The 24753-nt window shown below is 42.2% G+C and overlaps 2 protein-coding genes across 3 annotated transcripts in view; both read right to left on the bottom strand.

Annotated features, from left to right (window-relative positions):
* Nucleotides 1-2520: 2520 nt before the first annotated feature.
* LOC308115076 (endothelin-2) lies at nt 2521-5462 on the bottom strand. The gene is made up of 5 exons (XM_080472426.1): nt 5324-5462; nt 4498-4654; nt 4122-4235; nt 3423-3476; nt 2521-3322 (listed from the first exon to the last, which is right to left on the bottom strand). Exons 1-5 carry the CDS (start codon nt 5379-5381, stop codon nt 3226-3228), a joined length of 480 nt encoding a protein of 159 aa, XP_080328552.1. The 5' UTR covers nt 5382-5462; the 3' UTR covers nt 2521-3225.
* A 4883-nt stretch (nt 5463-10345) lies between these two features.
* Nucleotides 10346-24753, bottom strand: part of hivep3b (HIVEP zinc finger 3b) — a 38511-nt gene continuing 24103 nt past the window's right edge. For both annotated transcript variants that reach the window (XM_080471583.1, XM_080471582.1), the window contains 8 exons: nt 20782-23127; nt 20308-20597; nt 18117-20138; nt 17670-17815; nt 13793-13968; nt 13514-13615; nt 11828-12486; nt 10346-11684 (listed from right to left, as the gene is read on the bottom strand). In XM_080471583.1, coding sequence (XP_080327709.1) covers nt 11034-11684; nt 11828-12486; nt 13514-13615; nt 13793-13968; nt 17670-17815; nt 18117-20138; nt 20308-20597; nt 20782-22771 — 6036 coding nt within the window. In that variant the 5' untranslated portion in view covers nt 22772-23127 and the 3' untranslated portion in view covers nt 10346-11033. The remainder of the gene's footprint in view (nt 11685-11827; nt 12487-13513; nt 13616-13792; nt 13969-17669; nt 17816-18116; nt 20139-20307; nt 20598-20781; nt 23128-24753) is intronic.

Raw genomic sequence — 24753 nt, 5'->3', positions numbered from 1 at the left:
AAAAAGGTTAAAATCATGTAGGTGTGTTTGCTTTTTTTGCTCAATAATAGCTTGATCAAGGTTGTTACTCATGTCAACTTAACAGAGATCTCTTTCATTTGGCTCTAGTGCTTCTTAACCAATAATGCTGTCGTGTCATGTTTTGTCAGCATTTTGTGTATTTATACTTTCTGTCTTTCATTACTCTACCATGTCTTCATTTGTAACTTATTATTTTTTTCTATTTTATTTGTTATTGTTTTGATGATTAATTTACTTTGTAACTTTACAATTCAATTAATTGTATCTTATGTTTTGGGTATTTATTACAATGGTTTTCTACCTGTATATAGACTTCTATCTGTCTTTATGTCTTATGAAATGCATATCTGCATGCTTATTTAATCAATTTGATTTGAAATATTTTCTTAGAATTTTATGTCAAATTACCATGCGACTCTCTTTCCATTCAACTGTTTCAGGCTCTCATTGGTCTTGATATTACATTTTATTGCTTTCAATATGTATGTGTATATACTGTATATGGAGAGGTTTATATGACGATACAATTGTTTAAAATGTTGTTGTGCACCTGTGTAGCACCTAATGTTACATTTTATTGTCTGAAAATGTGCTATATAGAAGGTTATTCATGTTTTATGTAAAGACAGATGGAACTTTCAGTTTTCTTGATAATATCGCTATATGAAGGCAGTCCTGTGATTTGCTGACGAAATTGTATTCTTTTATATGCATGTTTTACCATTTAACTATTAAGGCAGAGACAGTAAGAAACCAGATTATTATTTACCTCCATGTGATGAATGTGGACTTATTCCAAAATCTTTTTTCTTCTTCTATTTTTTTCATGTAGTCACTCAACTGGAAACCAGTGACCTTCATCCCTCTGTGGCGTCACCAGTGAAGCGGCTCACTTGTTTCCCACCTGTTTCCAGCACCATGGACAGAGTTCTGTCACTGCGGCAGCCCGCTGTTTTTTCAAAGCTGAGCTGAAAGTGACATATTTTCATATCAGACCGGTTAAAGGTTAACCATTTGTATGTTTATGTTTTGGTTGCTTCACAACCTGGTGCAGTTGTTTGTGATAGCTCTTTGTGCGTCAAGCCATTAAAGACAAGGAAATGCCCGTTTATGACGGACTACCACAACTTCACAACAGTTCCTTGCATTTCTCCTCCTCTTCTTTCTTTGGATCAAGATTACAGTTTGCTTCGGATTGTGTGGCGATAGCCTTTTGAAATAATCAAAGATGTTTGTAGAGATAAGATTGAAACTCACACCCGACTCAGGTGGGGCTGAACTTGTCAAAGCTTAATGAAATATTGCATGCCTGTGGTGGAGCCAGATCCTTTAAATCAGTTGGGCAGATGCTTTGTTTCACGTCAAGAAGTACATCGTTGTCTTTTAAAGCTCACGTTTTTCATTTCTAAGATGTCCTTCCTAATTTACTTTCTGAGATCTATACGTAATAGAATTCACAACTGTTACTAGTTTATTGAAATATCTTCTTTATGTATACTCTGGAACTGCCAGCTGCAATAGTTACATTTACGGTTTTGTATTTATGCTTGATTTTCAATTTAAAGCTGTTTACACCTCGTTTAAAATGAGCCACCACGTACTCTACTTTATCCAGTTCAGGAGCAGTGTCAGATCGCCGTCCATCACAGGGAAAACACAGATGGACAGTAACACACGCTCATATGTACACCGAGGGGCAATTGAGGCTCACCCGATGAAATACAACTACAAGCTTTTCGACAGTGAGACAAGATCAGAATAGCCAGAGAAAAATCATGAACCCACAGGAAGAATGTGTAGACTCCACATAGAAAGGCTGGAAATTGAGAGAATGTTAACCAATACACCACTCTGAGGGCTTTACAACAATTGTGTTTTAAATATGTAAAAAGTAATAGATTTAGAATTTTTAAAAAAAAGAAAGGAAAAAATAATAGTGGGAAAAGGCGTCCCCCTGACCCCTGTGGCGCTCACTGTGAAGCCTCAAGAGAAGCGATTCCCCCCATGGAAGAATCATTACTTTATAAAATTCAATTTAATTCAACAATCGAATTGAGTCAAAATGGAAAATCAATTATTTTAAGATAAGCAATAATAAGAAGTCTTATCTTCTATCACCCTCTTTGATAAGACTGTAAAATCCAGTTTATTGCTAATCAGGTGGGAGGTCAATTATCTCCAGTACTTCCATAAGTTGCCCAAGTTTTTTTTTTGGGGGGGGGGGGGGCATATTCAGGTGTGTGGACGGTATGTGCTGCAAAGGTGATCAATTGTGAATATGGGGTCACAGAGCATTCCGTACATCTCTCTTTCCCCCTCAGTTACCAAACTCTGCATTCTTTCCACAGATCCTTGTGATAACACGGGGCTCTGCTGCCACTGAATAGCAGGTAAACTTATTATTGATGTGAACTGTGAATTCCTGAACCATTCATCCATGTGAGGCCTCCTTTTGAACTGAGACGTATGTTTGCTGGTCACACAATTAAATCACTCATGCTGCTTTAGAATGTTTATTTAGTCAATGAATTATTTTTTCTGGATGACTTCTCTCCAAGAATTACATTTTTTCAAACATACCAGAAAAAAAACCACCCCTATCAATTACAAGTTTAAAATGTGCTGTGCAAATAAACAGATATTGACCAAGTCCATGTAATTACCCGTGCACATAATATACTTCAGTAATTCTTACATAAATGTGATTTATCTACATATTTTTTTTAACACATACTCTCGAAGCTTTAAGCTGAAGATGATAACTCCATGACTCCAATATTTAGGAAATAAATGCTTATCTTAGTAAAAAGTGACGTAAATAAAGAAGTAAATAAATAAGTAAATAAGTAACATAATAATAAAAACAAATAATGCATGCCACCGATTCCTTGCTTGCATAGTTTGTCTGATCCATTTTCTCTTCATCGTCAGTGCTGGCCTGACTTGACTGAGCTCAGATGCAGACGCTTTGACTCTTCCTCTGACAGACCAGAGGGCTGGATGCCAACAGGACCTGATTGCAGCTCTCATCCATTGTGATCCTCCACGGCTGCTCCTATTATGCTCCCCGGGGCCTCAGGCACATTTTGCACCTGTATTAGCAGGGACAGTCTCTCAGCAGCCTTTTGTTTCTCCTTTACACTGTCAAAAGAGTGTAATTTGTTCAGGTGCTCGCCGCTCTCATTTTCTTTGACACTCATTGCTTCAGCCGCCACGATTCTCAGCGAGCATTTTTCCTCCAGAAGACTCTTTATCTGAGTGGTGTATACCCCAAAGCCTTTCTGACTTTCTGGCTATTGCTCTGTGGGCGGAGAAAAGACAGAGAATATCAGCAAAATGGAAAAGAAGTGAGTTTTTGAGCAGTATATATATTTAGTAATCAGCAGACTTTAAATGCTTACCTCAGGACACTGAGTACGCTGCGCTGATTTCTCTCCACCGGTTTGACTTTAGGGCTGCACACAAGTAAATAATAATGAAAAAGCTTGCAGGTTGTGTTTTAAAGTTTTATTGACACAGCTGTAGTTAAAAAATATCTTACTTGCGTTACAACATCCTGAGCAATTTCTTTTTACCACTCATCATAACCGAAATACATCTTATCTTTACAGGCTCACTAAATGTTTTGCTCCACAACAAAACATTCACCCAATCAGCAGTTATCATTACTCTGTATCCTGCAAACTGGCCTTTGCAGGTTCTCATGGTGTGTCCGGTCTTTGGCCTGTCACTCCACATTTCCGGTTAAAGTCGGTGGTGACATTTATAGAAAATTAGTTTTCTCTTCTAATCTTGCATTTGGCTTCACCAGCCTCTCACAGGCCCCCAGTAAACAACACACTGTGTGAACTCTGTGCACTGATCCCATTCTGCTCCCTCGGGTTATAAAGATCACTCCCTTAGACAAGTCTGGGACATATAGTAACTACACATTTAGGGTAATAACAGCGCGAGCTATTTCATCCTGCACCACCACTCCCTGCTCTCTTCAAAGGGGAGCCAGTAGCTTCCTTCATTAACATACCTCCTCAACTTGGGAGGATCTTTAAACGGATGTTTGACAGTGTGGCTTTGAGTGTGCTGCTCGGGTCTCAACTCACCTGAGGCGACAGAAGCTGTTGCAGCCGTGATCGTCAGGATTGGCACAGGTGCAACGGTCAGTGGACCTCCTGCGTCGAGAGAAGGCACCACCTAGACCATAAACCGTCGTCTTACTGCAAAGAGAAAGACAGGCCCACAGTTACACTTATCATATAAACACTGTGCAGACTTTGCTCTTTGATACTTCGATTAGTTCATTGTGTGGGGATTATGACAGAAAGGTCATCCCGCGGCTTCTGGCCTTAAGGTGAGATGCACTGGTTCAAATCACATTTTCATGTTTTCCATCACAAGTACTGCACAAGTCATTTCAGTGATTAGTCAACATGCGTCAACGTATTTATGCCTTTTCTCAGCGCATCATTTCCTGCTCACCTGGGAGTGGTGACCCAGATGATGTCCAGGTGGCAGAAGTAGTGGCACTCAGAGTCCAGCTGGTTGCTGCACGCACAGCGCTTGGTCCTCACCCGGTGTGTCGGGACACTGTCGCTGGTCTCCAGGTCCAGCTGCTGCAACACCGGCAGGCCCAGACCTATTCACACAGTGTTATTAAACATACAGTCAAACGAAGGCACCAGTGAGTAGCTCTGCCTCCTTTTTTCCAATATTAGATCGAATAAGTTCCGGTTATAGGATCTTTAACACACATTTACTTCTCCTTCACACTCATACGACAAAACTCATCTTAATAGATAAATTTAAATAAAAATAGTTATTAAATAATGAGCTTATTTACTGAATTGCACTACTTCTATATACTGGCAATGATATGATTAAGGATGCGGGACACTTAGGATATTTTTTCTTCATTAATTATATCACAAACTACAAAAAAAAATCCTGCTTTGTATCTGTAACAAACTACATGTCTGCATTTAGTGAGAGAAAAAAACTCTGTTAGAAGAAGAAATTAGGGTTTGATAAACAGATCCCATTGTGCCCCACATGCTTCTACTTGCCAATTCATGTCATGTGTACCAGCATGCAGTGACAGCCATTGATTTTGTATGCGCAGCATGGCTGAGATTAATGCCTGTGTACATAAGTCAGTCACAGTCTTCTCTGCTGCTGCACAGAAACAAGCTCAAGTCAGTTCTCTTCTAGCTTAATAAAGATTATGTTATTTACTGATAAACATCCTCATAATGCACATGTCAATATAAGATTGGTTTAAGAATATGTTCTTCAAAAACAGACATACCTTCTTGCACTGAAGCCCAGAGAGTGACAAGGATGAATATGCTGCTGTGAGCTGACATGGTTGATGGCTGATGGATGAATGTCTGCGGAGGCGACTGTCCTTATGCTGTGGTACAGCTGTGGTTTCACTCTTCTGCTGCTATGGGTACTTTTTTCTGGAGGTGTCCTGACTCTGTCACTCTTTTATACCCTCCTCTCTCCTGTGATGTCATGATAAAAGCTCCACCTACGTCTGCCTTCCATGGAGCCAGAGTGTACGACCCCGGGGTGTTCGAACCCTCTGACACATTCCTTGAATATCTGCAGCTTTTTTAGCTCCTCTGTGACAGATGTAAGTGTCATTCAAGGATGTCACCTGTCAAGAGTCTGGGCCAGACATATTTCTCCTGTTGTGATGGGCATTGGAGTAATGAAGAAGAATTCAGATAATGGATTACAACCACCATACTAACCATGTTGAAAGGTTAGACATAAGCTGAGGTGGAGACAAGTCGGCCTCCTTAAATCCCTGAGGACATAATAAACGTGAACTAGACCAATAAATGAATGATATCCAAACACAGATATGTAGACCAAACTCCTAATTGGAAATATTGACACTAACCTCTGTAGACTGCCGCAGAAACTGAGATAACAGCCAGACAGTCACTTCTTATTGCTGCCAAAGAGCTTTTTCATGAACTAATAGTTAAAGCTATAAAAACAGTGAAAATTGAAATGGTGAATTCCCTTTCAGAGCCCTATCCTCCTGCGGTCTGTAACCCATCCTGTGTAGTTGTGTATACGCCCCCCGTCCTTGCAAGAAAAAAGAAAAAAATACATTTGAACATGAGGAGTAGAACCAGATTTGCAATGTTCTTTATTTTCCTTTGACAATATTTCTGTATGTAAAAACAAATCACATGATGAAAATGTGAAAACAGCATCACCACAGAAGCTGTTTAGGATTTGTATATGAAAATAAAGACACGTTGAAGAGACCATTAGAACCGAGGGGACCTGCACAACATAATACTATTGTTGACTGTGGAAAACAAAAACAAAGTTGTGCGCACCATCTAAAACTAATTAAGCCAAGAAAAGAAATATGAAGATACAAATCCACTACGTGAACAATTAAAACAAAAATAAGATTGCCTCCTTTTGGTTCCTCCGTGTGCCCCCCCTCCAACAATGTTCTAGATCCGCCCCTGGTTTGCACTGGCTTGAATCTTTAAATACTAAGAATAAAATTGTATCCAATGGAATATTGTGAAATATTGTCTTTAGCATTTATCACTGCTCTGCCTAAACAGCTATATTATTTCTATGTTACAGCTTTCCACAACCACTTTATGCTCGTCTGTTTAACAGTGAATGAATTAGTGATTTGCATCATTCCTATTGCCATCAGTGTGTCTTTGTAACTCGTGAACGTCTGAAACTCAGAGAAACCTGCTCCTTTCTTACATTTGACTAAATGAAACCTCCATTCATGATGGGTGTCGGTGACTAAGCCACTGATAAGGCCACTCTCGGCTGTCACCCACATAATGACGCAGCAGGTCAGCCACGCAAGATGCAGATAGTGAAAATTCAACTTTCACACATATAAAAACTAGATACAGATCAGGTACCAGGCGCCCTGCTGATACCAGATGACAGGATTTCTGAAACGGAAGGGAACTAATGAATGAGGAAAATATGGAGCACGTTAAACTCTCACACGACACTGTGATTTTCTTTTTTTTTTTTTTTTTTACCCAGTGGAAATTTGAGGATGTGGAGCAGGTATTGTTTGGCAGAAGAAAACAGACTGACAGATGGATGTGTAACTACTTCACAGAAATAGCTGTCTGTTTACCAAAAGAGCAGCTAAAGCTTTCCGTGAAACCCGACACGTGAACGCACAGAACAAACAGTCGTACTTATCCTCTTTGTGGCATGCCGAGAAGACACCTTTGATGAGGAAAGGAGTGGGGAAAAAAGTCAAAAGAACAAGTTTTCAAAACATAATGAGTACCAAGTGTAACGACACACAGGAATTTAAATGATGTCTCCTTCACTAAAGGACGAAAAATTTTTTTTTCTTCTGACGTGAACAGGTGTGGTTCCCAAGATCCCCCACCCCAACCCCAACCCCAACCCCCACACCCCAAAGGACTGCAAAGTACTACAAATCTAAGAAGATGTAAATCCCATCACCCATTTCTGATTTGCTAAAACAGTGGGAATACACACCGACTCCCACCGGACAGTTTCCAAAGCCCTGAATGAATGAAACTCATCACTCACATTCTCGATTCTGACAACATCAGAGCAGGCATCTGCTGGACGGCCGCTCGTCTATACCACCTTCTAGTCTTATTAACAGTGGTAGTTGTGGTTACATAATTTGTAGAAAATAAGTGTAATCATCATTTCATTCAATTTCTCAATGATTTAGTCCCGTTTGGTGAAGATTGGTCAGTTAATGTTCAGGTAAGATATTCCACTGTGTGATACAGTCACAGGAACATTTTCAGTTTTCTAGATTCTTTAATCCACTGTTTGTTAGTTTTTTTTTTATAAAATCTGCATCTCTGTCACATGTAACGAGAAACACAATGTGTTCTAATAACACACTAAAAATATTAGTTACAACTGAATACGGTCTTTTAACATTCACTGTGAACACTTTTGACAATGACTCCAAAATGAGCGTAATGACTTGAGCTGAGTTAAGAAACCTCTCGCTCAAGTTTGTGTTAAACCGCCAGGCGCTGATCCACAAAAATGACATCCTTTGACAAGGCCTTTTATCCAAAGTGTCCCGGTCAGGTACCTTTTCAGGTACTCACCAACATGCACAGTTTGCGTTCACACATAAGAATGATTTAGGACAGCGCCGACTGATGTGCATGGATTTACTTCAACTATATCAACGAGAGCGCTGTCGTGTCTCTGTACATAATAAGCCAGACTTTTTTTTCAAGAGGTGGGGGTTGTTACTAGATAATATTCTACTCTTATATAAAGATGTGTGGATTGTTTGACATGTGATGTGTTCTACATACACTCTTACATGTCTGTGTGGATTTTTCACATTCTTTGTGCTCGAGGTTATAAGTTCAGTGCCCCCAGGAACACAGATGTGCCCCCCACGGCTCAACAACAGAGGGATCATCATTATCCCTCAGCTGAAAAACACTGGTATATGGCAGCTATGAGAGAGAAGTAGGTGATAAAGCTGGAGTATCTTTTTATACCGCATCACACCCCAGTCTCTTTATAGGCTTCATTCCTGGGAGTTATTTACTTTTGCTCAGCAACGCAGCCGCCTGTCGAGTTAAAAAAAACAAACAAAAAAAAACACTGCTTATCCTGAACTGTTGACGGCAGGTATCAGGCCCTGGAAGAGGAAGAGGAGTCTTTCACTGCAAGAGGGCATTCAAAAAAAATGAGAGCACTTCTATGTTGTCATGTTTTGCATTAGCTATACTCTTTTGGCCCTTTGTCAACAAAACGTCCATGTAATGCCTGAGTAACCTTTGCATAATCTGTGTCATGCTGTGCCATTATATATTGTTTTCAGGGGGACAAGTGAGAGTAAATTTGAAACACCATGATGGGACTGGGAGTGATATGGTTTATGTCAATATTGTTTTATGTGTTGATACAGTTTTACATACCTCGACATACACTGAGGGTAGGTCTGTGATAAAAGACGGCGTGCCCAGCATGTGAGATATGACGACGCACATTTCCGAAGCTTCTTGCAGTGATAAATGTGTTTGTCTTTGTTATAAAATCAGAAAAATTCTGGAAATCAGTAAAGGAATAATCTCACAGATGACTCGTAAAACAAAAAATTTACAACATGTAATTTGAGTTCATGTTGATTCAGAGGTGATAGCGCGAGATCATTTTGTAAGGTCTGTGTCACCTATTGACCCCAATTAAAAGTGAAGCCAAGAAAACTATGATCCAGAGTGGAACCCAAAACTGAATAACATGATGAAAATATTTACCTCATATTGGTGCCATCTAGTGTTGAAACTAAACTCTTACAGCTTCCTCCGTCTGCAAGAAGAAACTTCTGAGTTTTGAGCTTTGGAAAGTTTGTTTTGGCTCGTGTGTGTTTATACTCCCTTCATCGTCTCTTAATCTTGCGAAACAGTTAAAAGATTAAAATTCCTTTCAATGAACAGAACTTGGGTTAAAAAGTTTAACATTTTTGCATTAAAAAGATAAATAAAAACACAGAATTCTGAACATATAGATGGCTGAAGCTACAATTTCGAACGGCGAGCAAACAATTAATTCACGTTGCATTACCAGAGTAACACAGAGTAGCTCAAACAGCCATAAAAGTACAATCACTTTAAATTCAATACAGGACGTAGCTTTTACTTAGTTTCAGTTTAATTTTGTTCATTTTCCATTCTAAACTAATCTGAAAATTCGACTTAAATTCACACACAAGGTTACTCAATTTGCCGTTTATTGAATTTGAGTTTTGTTTTTTCTTGAGCGAGCACATGGACGCGAACCCTGTTCAGGCTGGTCTGTGTGGTGCATCATCATTTCAACAGGGTTAATACAAGTAAGCTGTCAAAAGTCTTTTTTTTTTTTTTGTGTGTGTGTGTGTGCCAAATTCTGTACATTTAGAAAAGCAATGTGAAAACAGTTGTTTATTTTCTTTCTTCATGCGATTATCCTCAAAACTCTTAACCTGCTACAATGTTGATGGAAAAAAGAATTGTGATTCAAACTCTTGCAAGAAAGGCACAACCTCAACAGAGTCTGCATATAGTTTTTTTTTGTTGTTTTTTTTATTATTATTTCTTCAATGACTAGAAATTTTGCTGTGTGAAATCTGCAGGGCACTTTGATCATATGATCAGTAAAACTCAGCCTCCTCTCATCTTTGTCGCCAGTTCAAGTTATAAGAACATCATGAAAAAGACACATACATGTAACAAAAAGACTTTTGTTTTGCAAAAACAAAAAGTAAAAAAAAAAAAAAAAAAAAAAAAAAAAACAACAACCTTAAAACAATTATCATTGTCGTCATACAACAATAAATAAGGAGCGCTCTTCCCTGTACAAACATACATTCTAATCTAAAATCTTTTGTAAGAAAAATAGAACTTCAGTGCATTTCTTTTGATGAGCGTCTGCTGCTCCTTCAGTATCTGAACAATGTGACTCACCCGGCAATAAAGCAATGGCCTTTTTCAAAGGAAACAATCAAAACATCAAATATGAACCCTCCCGAAGAACACACAAAAGCAGATATAAAATTTCACAGCCATCTCTTTGTCTATTTGTACATCTTAAAACACAAACCTGGACAGAAAAGGCACAAGTAACTACATTTTGAGTAATACTGGACAAACAAAAATGGAATTATTTTTGATGAAAGATTTTGGTCATTTACAAATTTATTTAAATTCTTTTTACATTTCTTTTTAACAGACATTAAGATTACCGGTATCAATATAGATACAGGAGGGATATATTGATATAGATATTTATATAGATTTAATTTATATAGATTTACATAAACATCGTTTTCACAAAGGAAAAAAGTGCATTTTTATAACAACCTGAATATTGCCAAAGAACAAACATTTAAGTTAACAATAGTATTGAAAACTGTATAAAAAACAAAGCAATAAAAAAAAGACTAGTGTAGCAACCAATAAAGCAAAATGGGATGCAAAGTGCATCAGAAGGTGAAGACACTGTTAAGTGCTCTGGTCTGTTCTGGCCGAGTCTCCTTGAGCTCCTTCCTCCAACACGTCACTACCCAGCTCCTCCCTCTCCGGCTCTTCTTCGGTGACACGTGAGGCTACGGGGGCTGCTTGGCTGAGGGGTGCTCTTGAACAACTGTCTCTTGGGCAGTGTTCGGTGGTCTCAGTGGCGGACTGGTGGGTGCGGACGGAGCTGTGCGAGCTGCCATATTGCTTCGAGTCTGTGGTCTCCAACCCCGGTTTGGAAAATGTTAGTGCTGTGCTATGACCATGCCACCCTGACTGACTGGATCCTGCTGCCCGGTGCTCTGACCAGTGGCCTCCAGGAGTCCTAAGCCCTTGAGTCCTGGGGGTCCCGCCCCAGTATGATTCAAACCTGGCCAGTGAAGGCCCCTCCAGAGGCGGAGATGTCGGGGATGAGGGGGTGGTGGGGTGGGACCTTGGTCTGGCCTGTACCATTTGGATACCTCCAATTGGGATCATCAGATAAGGGACCTTTGCTTGTTGGGAGTGCATGGGGAGGTGGCTGAAGATGTTATCTACCGTTTGGTGGCCAGGATATCCCTCACTGGATGAAAGACGAAAAGTCGATGGAAAGAGGCTCGTCTCTGAGGCAGGCCACTCGCCTGACGTACCACATTTCTCCTGTAGAGGGAGCAAGGACTTTGTTAATGCCAGTTACTGCAGCAGAGCACATAATTCTACACTGCAGAAATAAATTGTCAAATTGCTTGATGTACCTTCTCCTTAATGTAAATTAATCACTCACTTCATAAACTATGACTCACCAGTTTCATGTGACTACCCTTTGTACTGGGGCTCTCCCAGGGAAAGTATCCAGGAATCCTGGGTTGCAACCCCAGGGGCAAGGGGGAGGTCCGAGCTTGCGATGACCGGTAGTAGCTGGGAGAAATTGGACGAACGGGAGAAAGGGGTCTGATGGGAGATGGTCCTCTTTCAGGGGAGGGTGAGATGTGTCGGCTGGGTGAGGACAGCTCAGTTCTGGGGGAGAGGCTGTGGATGGGCGAGGACAGCTCCAGGCGTGGGGAGAGGCTACGGCTGGGGGAACAGCTCTCACTGCTGGGGGAGAAAGCTCTTGAAGATGCCTTCCAGCCTCGCCGGGAGAACAGCGCCCTTCTGCTCCCCGGCGAGGAGGCGCGTCGGCTGGGCCAGACTCCTCGTGGGGACGGCTCCTGACTGGGACTGGGTCCTGGTGCCTCAGGGTCTGGAGTGCCCCGCTTGGAGCGTCTGCTACAGCTGGATAGCCCACCTGTTGACAGGTGGGTGTCTGATGAACAGGAGGATGGTGGATCTTCATGAGATGGGGATTCCTCCTCCTCATCATCATCATCGTCGTCGTCGTCATCATCATCGTCAGACTCGTCCACATCAGAGAATTGGTGTTCTTCCTGCTCCTCTGAGCCACACACACGATCATCACTTCCAACTGTTTGATAAAGGAAAAAAACAAGTTAAACATTAAATAACATTCCTTCAGCTTCATATGATGAAGCAAGAAAAGCTTTTAAAGTGAAAAGCATTTAAAGATGAATACAAAAACACTGCTGAAAGGTACAAGGGGTGACTTTTCACCTAATAATGTGCTTTTCACACCCAATTCAGATCTGGCAGCCTTACTCTACTTACATTTTTAAACACATGTATTTTATGTGTCTGGCCCGTTAGTGAAGAAGCATCGATTATCAGGGGGTGGGGATGTATTTTGTTACCTTTGGCAATAAAAAGTTATTTAACAACCCTAACCCCTAAACATGGTCCTTGTCCTCCACGTTCAAACTGAAGGGTCTGTATTGAATATATAAAACCAAGTCAAAAAGACCCATCACCCTCAAAACACAAAAACACAATGACAAAAAGCACAAAGGTTCAGGACAGTGTCTTTCTCATAACTCACCCACCATGCATCAAATCCATGTTATAAATAGACTTAGAATAGAAAGGCCGGAATTCATTTGAATAGCAGCATGTCTCTATTCACAAACTATTTCAACAGCCTTGTGAATGTGTGTAAATGAAAAGACTGTTTAAATGGAGCGTCCTTGGTCGTGACGACTGGAGTCCAGCAACAAAAAAGAGGCAGTGAAGGAAGGGACAGGACTGGGAGGATAGGGAGCAGACAGTGAGGTGGGTGGATTTAAGAAGGGATAGATATATATATGACAATATGCATTGTTATATGCCAGTAACGCATCTATAAGAGAAAGGTATTGTGGCTAGACTGTCACTTTTACATCAAGACAGAAGCTGCAGTCTTCATTTATTTATCTCAAGCTTTTTCATATTTCTTATGCAAGGCCAGAGGGAGGAGAATAGAACATGGTGTTGCATAAGCTGTCAGTGTTGAGCAGCTACTATTCTTCAAAGGCAGAAGTTCATCCAGCTGTGTACCAATATTTCTCCACAGTGGAAGTTATATGAATATGTGAAATGCCGCACCATCCCCCCTGAAGTACCTGTTTCCTCGCTCTCCGGCTCGTCCAGTGATGACTCAGAGACTCCCATTGCTTGGCATTTTTTCCCATGTGCCTTTGACTTCATGTGTTTTGTAAGGTTTCCTAGAAAAGAACAAGAAAAGCCCATGAAAACTTCCCTCAACTTCCACATGGAAAGGAAAATAAAGACGTTCATGCAGAAGAGGTACAATGCTATCATTATGTATGAAAGAGACTTTGCATTAGTTATCAGACAGAACCATTACAATTCATATTGAGAGCTGTAAATGCCCCAATTACCTTTGGTTTTGAAGGCAAAGTTGCAGTGTTTGCAGACGTATGGACGGACATCTGTGTGTGTTCTGATGTGCTTTTTCAGCATGCTTGGCTTCTTGCAGCGGATGCCACATTCTCCACAAATGTACTTTCCCCGGCCGCGACCTCTCACATAAACATACTCCTCATTGGACTTATACCTACAACAAAGAATGGAAAGAAAAAACAGACAGAGAACTTTACTGCCACAAAATTCAAATATAAAGTATATGCCACTATCGCAGGACAGTAACACATATACCATAGATAGTGCTATCTTTATTTTACAATTATAGTTATAGAGAGATTTTATTTGATCACTTTAGGTCAATTGCAGTTTTGAAGCTGAAATACTGAGATTTGGGGCAAATTGAGAAAGGCAAACAAACTGGAAAAACTGCTGTTTTGAGGTTTTTCTTTATGACCAAAAAAAAAATACAGCCACCATCTTTTTCCCCGTCGAAGCAAAGACGAGAACCTATGGAAGCCATAAAACTGGCATGAAATGCCTGGTTTGTCTGTTCTACACTATGGTAGAGTCACATGGAGCTCGATGGAAAAAGACCTGTCCCTTGTTAAGATAGGTCATGGTAAAAATGTCCAACAGATGTAGAAAACTTTTAAAGTTGTTTTTCTGGCCATCTGATCAATGTAAATCCAATATTCACTCTTGGCTCAACTTTGGGCTCCGTTAGCTCCTTAAAGTATATGTGTCTTTTCAAGCTCATGAATGCAGCCTTAAGTTCACCCTATTGTATTCAGTTGACCCTTGCAAACGTCTGCTGATGCGGGGAAGACAGGGTTACTGCTGACGGTTGTGTGGTCATTCTCAGTGGTTTCTTCTCTGCCAGCATTGAGAAATATTACACAGTCATTTAGTCGATTGCTCTTACGATAATATTGTTGTAAGCATCTCCAGTACAAATGGCAAATGTGTGTTGCTTTTCACACACACATACACAAACCAGAAAGTGGAAAACAAGAGTTTCTTTATGAACGTGGGTTGGGGAAGCCCCACCAAAACCCCATTCCCTCCCTGGGAACACAAAGAATACCGTCTATTCTGCTATGATGGGATGGCCCTGCCAACAACAGCAATGGCTAAAGAGAGGGAAGGGAAGCCTGGCTACGGCCAACCACCTTAAATAGATGCTACATATAAAAATGAAGCAACACATTTAGGCCCAGTCTATAAAAACATTGTTTGTGCACTATCTTGATGTTTACCTAAGTGCTATTTGCAGACACAGTGGACCGCGGACGTTTTCTATCTGAATGAATTGTCCTCTATGAAAATCCTCTGCTCTGAATACCCACGAAGGCATGCACAATCCATTCTGAATTGTAAATATCCAATGTGTGCCGACTGTGTTTAATTACAGGATGTGCACCACATCTACAAGAAGCCAGACTGAATGCTGCCTATTGTATAACAGAGCCAGCTATAGCAAATCCCAACAAATTATTACACAACTGCACAACAGTCTCAACAGTGACATTATACTGTATTTATTCAGGAGCTGCCCAATAAACGCCATGTATTTCTTGCCACTGCTAAAAATATCCAACCACATCTCAGAAGGAACACAAGGCAGAAGTCGCACTTCACTTATCACGCATTAAATCAGCACCACATCTCTCAACAGATTCAAACTAACAAGCTTGTTTTGTAGCTTTAGGATCACGGTGCTATATTGGAGGAGAAAATATGTCTCCCAAACAGAGTGTTGTTGAATGATTATTCCAAGACTTGAAAACAGTAAAAGCAACAATACAGATAGTGAAAGGTAGTAGGTAAACCATTTTGCCACAGAGAATTCTGACTCAGCTAATATTTGCCAGTATGTTTTGCGAGTAAATTGCTCAAATGTGTCCAATAGTGTGTTTAAAGTGTCATAACAAGTCTGCAATGTTCACACAGCGTATGCTGTGCAAATCAATCTGCATGTCCTCACAGGATCCAGAGGGACACGGTTCAGCTTATGCTCACTAAGAGGGATTAAAGCTGACGTTTCATGGACTTTAACGGCCACCAAGAAGAAGCTGCTGTTGTTACCTAATTGCTGAGACATGTGTTACTGAGGTGAAAGTGTCTTCTTCAGCCATGTGGTACTAATAAACACCAAAGGCTCCTGGACTGCTGAAAGGGATCTCGGAAACTGGGTGACAAAGAAACCCGGCAAATCGTGGCAACATAATAAAAAAAACGTTTTTTTTCCAAAATGATACGAGTGGCTCACAGGCATGATTTCAAAGATCTCTCAAAAGAGAGAAGAGAGATAATGAGTCCTAACAAAGTCAGGGTGCAAAACATTCTCTGCTGCTCAATACTGAGTGGCTGTGCTTATTTGCATGCATGGGGAAAATACAGAAGGACATCAAGGGATGGAAATACACAGCGAGAGGATGCAGACGAGGTTGGGAGGGAAGAGAAAGAAAATAATACATCAGCAAGTAAAACTGGAGGATCTGCCAGGGAGAAAACAGGAGGCATGAGCAGTGGGAGGAGGGTGGCACCACACAAAGACAAGAGAAAGACGGAGGGAAGCTGTGGGCTGTTTATGGATGAAACTGTACTTTGTAAATACGTATAATGTTTGGCTGCAAATGTTAAAGGGTGGTAATTAATGTCTTATCTCCTGCTAAGCAGACAACTTCACCACATTGACTCTGTGTGCACATCAGAAAACAAACCCAGTTTTCTTTTTGTGTGTGTACTCACACACATGCAGAGATAACCCCTCCCTAAAATCTTCATTAGCTCTTTTAGAGATATTTTTACGTAAAATATTTATATTTTGCAGCACTGTTCAGAAATTCCTGTCCAGGGTGTACCCGGCCTTTTTTGTAATTCAGGCAATAAATCCCAGCTTGGATGAAATTATTGGAAATTGGATATACATATCAACTAAAACTAATAATAATAATCAACATAATATTCATAATTATCATCATAGTCTGGCTGGCGTAATACAGTTTACATATCCATTATAGGCCCTATATCTATACTGCAGCAGAGGTAATTAACCAGCCAGCTTACTGAAGAAGATCCTGAACGTGATGATGTGGCTTCAACAGAACTGTGATCTTCCTAGAAATGACTTTGTTTGGGTTACATAAAGAGACAGAAGGATCTGAACCATATTCCTGACCTATGTTGAAGTTCCTTCAAAAACGCAGAATGGCCGATGCTGCTTTAAGGGGTGGTCGCACCAAATACTGATTTCTTTACACCAGCCTAAAACGTTTGCACAGTGCCGTATTGTGAATGTTGCTTCACAGTGAACAGATCTCCAAAGAACGGGGAAGGTTTTCGCTTTAAACATATAAGCTGGGAAACAAAAGATGATACAATGAAAATATTTATTGAAAGCAACACTATGTGAAGGTGAAGAAAAACATGACAGTTATTCTGACTGCATGCAGATTGTTTGATACGTTGCCTCTGTGTGGTCTCTCTAACTTTTGGTAACCATCAAAATAGATTAAAGAGCAGCTTGCAAAGTGAAGTTAGAAACAACCTTTTCCCCTTCACTCACTCACACACACATGCATGCACACACATCTCTCCCCATTAACACTTCTAAAACACAGACATCCATGCCAGCAGTGAGAAGGAAAAAAAACTAAAAAAAAACTAAACTTGGCTACAGGTACAAATGAAGTCCCTGTTGCATCCACGGCTTCCCATCTGTTACTGTAATTCTCAGTGCACTCTTGTCAGCTCTCCATAGTTGCTGTTTTTGCTGATGACAAGCATTGGTTTGTGACGGAAGACCTTGTGTACTGAGGCACTGGCATAATCCACAACTACAGAGTTTAAATAAGTGTGTTGCAGCAGCCTCACTCTGGCAGTTCTTACCCTCCTTCAAAAATGCGAACGCGAGAGGGTTCGCTGTGTTTGGAGGTGGATGGGCCCTGCTCCTCTCTCTTCTCCTTCTTTTCCTCCTGTTTATGAGGCCGCTGATCCTTCACTTCAGTGAGGGAGCTGGGTGAGGTGGCATGTACCTACACTCAAGACATAGAGAGAACAAATTTAATCAGAAAGTTAAAATACAATGCTCTGTGTTTGATTCGTCTTTAATTCTGTAGATTTAGGATCGCATTGCTGTAAAATTTCTAAAAGACAACCGAGCTAATTATGGTGGGCATGTTTCAAGAGAAGAGTCTATGCAGCAAAGAGATATTGCAGTAAGGTCGAGCATGAAGTTGCATTTATTAATAAAACCTGACAATATCAACAGATGCTTAAGAAAGTGGTTTTGATTTAGCCCTTTATAAAATCAGAGTAAATTGTGTTTATGTTTACCTCTGATACACGTGGGATCCTGCTACTTCCAGGGACCAGTTTACTCTTGGCTGATGTTTGGGCCGTGGCCATGGTGTATGTCTCAGAGCTGTGCTTCTGTTTAGAGCATAGTAGAGACAAGGCCACTTTAGTACTGACGCCTGGCAAGTTGGGGTTGTGAGAGCTGATGCTCCAGGTAGAGTAAACTGAGTTGCGAGGGTCTCCCTGTGCAGACGGGTTTGGTTTGACATACTTCAGGTAGCACCAGTTGACTGTGGTGGAAGTGTGGAGGCTGGGGTATGAAGGGGTGCTCGGTCTCTCAAGTGCCTCCTCCACAATTGGCACCGCTTCCTTTTTTTGACTTGTCTCAGATGATTCCTTATGCTCCTCATTTACATCTTTAATGTTTTTCCATGGTATTTGGTCCTCCGCTTTCACAGTCATGACTTCTACATCATGTGTTTGTTTCTTCTCTCTTTCTTCCAGTTTCTCTCTGGCAGCTTTACCTTCCTCTTCTCGGCTTACCTTTATCTCCACATCCTCCACCCCTTCCTTCTCCTCACCAGCCTTATATTGTTCTCCCTCCTCTTCCTCTTTTACCCTTTTCTGGTGACGTTGGGCTTCTGTGCTAAGCTCGAGACTGGCTGCAGGTGACAGCATGCGCTTACTTCCTCCAGCCCCCAGTGGCCCATACCCCTCTTCAGACCCTGAGGCAAGCTCTCTGGGCAGAGAAAGTGGGAGGAGACTCTTGATGTCTGGGGAAGGGACCTTTAAGTAGGTTCTCTGCAGCTTGTCCCTCTCCACCTGGCTCACAATGACCATTGCTGTGCAGGAAGTTGGCTCTTGTGAGCGAGTGGAAGTTAAAATCTGTGACAAGGTAGTGTACATAGCACTGGCATATGTAGGTATATGAGTGTGTAGGCGGACTGGCACCATAAGGGACACGACTGGTGTAAGCTGTGCAAGACATGTGGCAATGACAGGCCGTGGGTGCTGGTAGGAGATTGTTACAAGAGATTGATGAGTCAGGGCAGAAGACAATGAAGAGAAAGGTCTGTTTTCTGCAGTGGGAGGGGAGGGGAAATGTGTAGTTAGTCTTGGGGGAATGGGCAGGTACACAGCTTGACTAGCTCTGGTTCTCGGAGAGAACTGGAAAGGAACTAGAGAGGAAAGTTGGGGGAGTGGTAATCCAAACCTTTCTGCCACATGAATTTGAGCTGGGTGTATCTGTATAGGTGGAGATCCTTGTGAATGTAAGAAAGCTCTGTGGATGACTTGGGTGGACACTACTTCAGGTATGGTTGTGGTGACCGGGAGCAGCTGGGTGTGTGATCCTGTGGGGAATACTTGCTGGCCTCTGGGTTGCAGAGGGAACACATCCTGAGAGTGAGGCAAGATCTGTGGCTGTAGCAGCTGCAAGGCCTTTGCTTTAGTTTCCAGGCAATACTGGGGCGTTACATCAGGGGAGCAGGGAGAAGGGGGAGGATGGCTGCAATGAGAGGGACCAGGCTTTGGACTATCTGCTCTGGACAGCTGACTCATACAGCCTGAAACATCCTGTTCAGCTTCCCCTAAAGTGGGATGTTTCACCAGGAGACACTTTCTCCTTTCTTTCCAGGAGGACTGTTGAGGAGACAAGGATCCATAATCAAAAGACTTACTTCTGGTCTCTGAGATTTGTTCAGTTTGTTGTGGGCTAGCTGGGGTTTGCTCTGAGGCGGAGCGCCTCATTTCCTTGTGGGTTTGGTGATGTTGGTGAGAAGTAGACGGAACCATCAGCATCTGGGAACTTTGGCTACTGGAGGCCCTGATGGCCAGCTCTGGCCGCGTTGGATCCTCAAAAGAAACAGAGAGGCTCGAGATGTTGCTTTCTTGACTGGGGCTGCGAGGCAGAGACATCGATTCAAAGCTAGACTCCCCAGAGGACAGAGTAACTTCTGCCAGGCGGAGTCTCTTCTTCTTTGGTGGCAGCTTCTCTGCAGGGAGTTGGGCCAGAGTCTGGCTACGCTGAGGCCACTGGAACTCCTCCACTCTCTCCGTCTCCTACCACAGATGAAACAGTTTATTAATTTAACATCTTGTGTAAGATAAAGAGACAATTAAAGCTCACTAACTGAAATATTTAAGTTTTACAAAAGGAGAGCCCCCGCTCTCAAAAAAGCACTGGAGTATAAAAATAGAAAGCCAAATAGTCTTTTAAATAATCATGTACCTTGGATAAGGATGCCGTCACTGGGGGTGACACAGATGGCATATCAGCGTCAGGCTCCACAGTAACAAGGATCTCTGGCACTTGGATGTTTGGCTGGCGAATGAGGCGAGATGTCGAGGGTGATGGTTTTGGCTGGGGTTGTTGTGTTTGCTGACTCTCTCCGAGGTCCGATTCTTGACTTTCCATAGATATACTCTCCTGTTTCTCAAAAGAGCTAGTATGTTGGATGACAGACACACCTTTCCTCTCCTGCTGCTGCTGTTGAGTTGGCTCAGTCTGTGAAGAAACACCTGACAAACAGCACAAAAAAAGATATCAGCTCACATTATATTATATACATATAAAACTTCCTAAGATGGCAATCAGTCATATATATATATATATATATATATATATATATATACACACACACAAAAAGAAAGGTTACATACACATAAGACATCAAAGAACAGTGATATATATATATAAACAAACCTGAAAGGGTCTGGCTGTGCTCTTGCCTGCTTGTCACTGAACTGAGGCTTGCAAAGCTGCCTGATGTAGCTATAGATCCAGGACTGGGAGGATCTTCCTCCAGGCTTTCCTCTTTCCTTCGCTTCCTCACAGCCATCGCGAGTGCTCGAAATTTATAGTGCATCATCAGGGGACGATCTTCCCGGGTGGTTTTACTTGTATTGCCACTCTCTTGTTCCTGTCTTCGGCAGATGCTTCTGTGGGCTTCCTGGCCTTCAGTGTTTTCAAAGTGGACCCCACATGTTCCACATTCAAATATACTGGGAATCATATGCATTTGTTGTTGAACGGGCTGCCTGGCTAGTTCAGTGTGTGTGGCTGAAGAGGAGGTGAGACTGGTGTCCTCTAACATCTCGGTTCCCAAAGGAACTTCTATTGCGGGCTGGCGCCTGAGCATACGCTGGGCATGGCCAACTCTCATCTCTGCCACCACAGCCTGCTGCTCATCAAATGACTGGCAGAGGCGGAAACCTCTGGGAGACATAGTACCTTGGGCAAGGGGCTCTTCTTGGCTGGTAGATGATGGCATAGAATGGCTTCTGAGAAGAGGCACTGCGGACAGCTCCTGTGTACTTTGAGGATCTAACTCAGGACTCTGAAGCTGCCACAAACTACTGGGGCCTGCAGATTCTCCTTTAGTATCAAATGTGTAGGGATCCTTAGGGGTTGCGAATTTGGGCAACTCCATGCTGCTTTTCCTGGAGAGGGACGTGCGTCGAGGCTTAACACTGTCAATTTCACTGGTGTCGACTACTGCTTCGTTGATGGTAATGAGCTTGGTAATGTGCTCTATGACTTGAGTTTTGGGTACAGCAAAAGGAATGCTCTTATCCTCTGTTCCTGAGGATGAGGAATGTGAAGAATGAGGCTGCTGTTGGTGCGGACTGCGCTGCTGCCCTCCCAGCCTTCCGTATTTTCCGAGAATAATTTCTGCGTAGGTTTTGGCACTGGAACTGGGGGGGCTAACTTGGGACAGGTCAGTGCTGCCTGATCCAGAGAAGTAGCCAGACTCTGTGCTCCCCTTACTACCAGGGCCTAGAGAAGAAGAAGATGAGGTGGAAAGGGAGGAAGGTGGGTCATCAGGAGAAGCCATGGGGCCACGCTTTCTTTCACTAAGTCTCAGTGCCAGTCTTTGCTTGACAGCCTGGGAGTCTTCCGGCCTCTGGCTGTCCTCTGACCCTCCAAGCCGCTCCTTTGCTCCTTTTCTCTGTTGGAGAAGCATTTCCTTAGAGGAGGATTTTCTGTGTTGGCCAGTCTCTTCTTCAGACTCGGTGCTTTCTCCCTCTGTCTGTTCCTCAGGATCTTCCCCAACAACACTGGACTCTGGTCCACTCAAACTGGGCTCATCACGACTGGACGCCAGGCCTGCTTTGATGCGATGAGCATGGGACTTACGGTGCTTGTACAGGTTGCTCTTGGTCTTGAAAGAAAAGCCACAAGGGGCACAGGGGTAGGGTCTTTCTCCCGTGTGGGAGCGTATATGTTTCTGAAGAACGCTTGGCTTGGCACATGGACGGCCACAGAAAGTGCACACATATTTTCCTGGTTTTTGTGGTTTCTTTTCACCCTTTCTGGGTGAGCTCACCACTTCTTGGCTCTCTTGGCTGGACTGAGATGGGACCCCATGACCCTCACCCTGGGTGGAGGACGTAGAGGGGAGAGGTGAAGTTGATTGTGAGGCCATAGAGAAAAAGCTGCCTCCCGAGGGACCCTGGGTGTCTGAGTGCTGCCATGCTACCGCTTGCTGCTGCTGCAACCGAAGCAGAAGGTCAGTGCGTCTGGGTTGGCGATTTTGTAAGCGCCCCAAGGCTCTGTGTACGGGCCGAGGATTTGGAGGCTGCTGGGGCTGCTGAGGTGGACAAGATCCCAATGAAGATTCAGCTGTCACATGCTGCTGCTCTTGCCTTCCTGAGCGATCCCCATCAGCCGAATGGCTAGGCTCAGCCTCCATAGAGTGGGAGGAGGCCTCACAGATGTGTAACGAAGGGCTCTTGGAGCCTCATTGGTTTAACCGCATGGCAGCGGAGAGGTCAGAGGCAGAGGAACATTGACAGACTGAGTTGCAAATCAAAATGAGTGACCTTTTTCAGTTTGGGCCAAAAGTTATTCAAGAGGACCAAATGAGGCATCATTAAAAAGTGCCCTGGAGCTGTATGGATACAGGTAAACATGGGCCATCTCTGTGTACAAAGCTGCTCTGCTCCTGTCGGGCCTCAGCCATTCTAACAGCCCTCCTAAGGTCTTCTCGGCATCTCCTTGCTCCTTGTTGCTTGTTGAGAGTGTAAGTCGTTCAGCTTCAGAATGAGTCTAGAGAAGAAAAAAAAAGAGAAGCATTTAGTCACAAATTTGGAAAGATTCCATTTACCAGGTATTAAAAAAATAGCTATCAAACTGCTATTGCAAATGACAAAAAGATAACCATTTTGTAGTTGCTGTCTTTTGTTTTTTACAAAACCACCTTAACAAATAGTGGCCAATATAAAAAACAAGAGACCATAGATCATTAATGCATACTTAATACATAAATTGATGTGGACCTTGTAAAGATGACTTAAGTTCCTTGGCAAACTAACAGTGTCCCAAAGCCAAGAGAGTTATGTTGGTAGGAGTGAGCCAAAAATCATTTGCAGCTTATTATCAAACTCCCTCTGAAAAATTGCCTCCACATATCACATTATGACAAATAAAGATATATTTCTGTGTGTTATATTAAGTGGGGTGCCAGGTAATTGCTTCAAACAAGTGCTTGCTGTGATGTGTCCTGATAGGAACTTTTTATTAGATAACAGACAGTAACTTTTGGAGTGCATTGGCACCGTTATTGTAAGTATATATGAACATGTCAGCTCACAATGTTTTATTATTGTAACATTTTCTAATCCATAATAGAAAAAAAAGGTCCTCCGGTATAATAACCACATACTGTGCAAACACTAGTGAATCACCTTAGAATGTAAACAAAATGTAAAACTTTTTCAAATTGAGACTTGCTCTCTCAACAGGCATATTGGAATTATACATGACTGATGACTGGCCAACTCTGCAGGAGTCAGAGCGGCTCAGCGCCAACCTGCAGCATTCATAGTCCAAGCCCCAATAGAGGAGACCACAGTGTCAGGGCAAAGAGTCAGAACAAAAGTTGGAAATATATCCTATGCATATCTGATCTGGCATTAAAGCTAAAAACAGTAAATGGAGGAGGCTTTTTTATTTTATTTTTATTTTTTTTAGTGGATCAAAGTACTTGACAGTAGCTGGTTTTCAGCCTACACTCCTCATGCTGTACTGCCACCAGAGTGCAGTATTCATGAGGAGCTGAGGCAGGAGATGTAGAGATGTAGCCTTATACAGAATCTAGCAAAGCATCCAGCTGTACCTTTATCAAGGTGGATAAATCCCAATATTTCTCTCTTCTGCAATACTAGAAAATTTCAGTTTAGGAGCAGCCTAGTTCACAAAGTCTCAGAGACACGGCTATGGTGAAGTGTCATCCTTTATCAAGATGTATGCTGTGTAATATTTCCCACTTACTACAAATCTTACTCTCCGTCTCATCTCAAGAAATGGGATTCTTGCTACGCAGCCAATGAAAATGCATTCTGGGAATAGATGGAGCCAATCAAAGCACTCGTCCTAAGCAGCCATTCCCAAGTGCTGACAGGGCCGACACTGGTTCATCCAGAGGACCATTCACCACGTACGACAACAATATTAATACTCCAAAGATAAGTGTTCACCGAGGGAGGACTCCTTTGTTGTTCAAGTCCACAGCTGTAGACGATGCAGAGAGCGTGCGTCTGCTCTGAGGGTTTGCATTGCAAATTCAAAAAATGAACCGAAGAAGATGAAAGACAAAAAAAAAAATGTTAGGACTTTTTATAAATAGTATTAGAGACATGTAAATGAGGTAGAAATAAAAAAAAGTGACATGAA

The sequence above is a fragment of the Lipophrys pholis genome (genome assembly GCF_963383615.2).
Source record: "Lipophrys pholis genome assembly, chromosome: 9".
NCBI classification, from domain to species: Eukaryota; Metazoa; Chordata; class Actinopteri; order Blenniiformes; family Blenniidae; genus Lipophrys; species Lipophrys pholis.
This window is presented reverse-complemented; position numbering and strand designations above follow the sequence as displayed.

What these genes read in the sequence shown, in the direction of transcription:
- LOC308115076 (XM_080472426.1), bottom strand. Translation starts at nt 5,381, where the DNA reads ATGTCAGCTCACAGCAGCATATTCATCCTTGTCACTCTCTGGGCTTCA. An exon ending in CTGGGCTTCAGTGCAAGAAG is followed by an intron (nt 4,655 to 5,323) that starts GTATGTCTGTTT and finishes CTGTGTGAATAG; the next exon opens with GTCTGGGCCTGCCGGTGTTG. An exon ending in AGCGTACTCAGTGTCCTGAG is followed by an intron (nt 3,323 to 3,422) that starts GTAAGCATTTAA and finishes CTCCGCCCACAG; the next exon opens with AGCAATAGCCAGAAAGTCAG.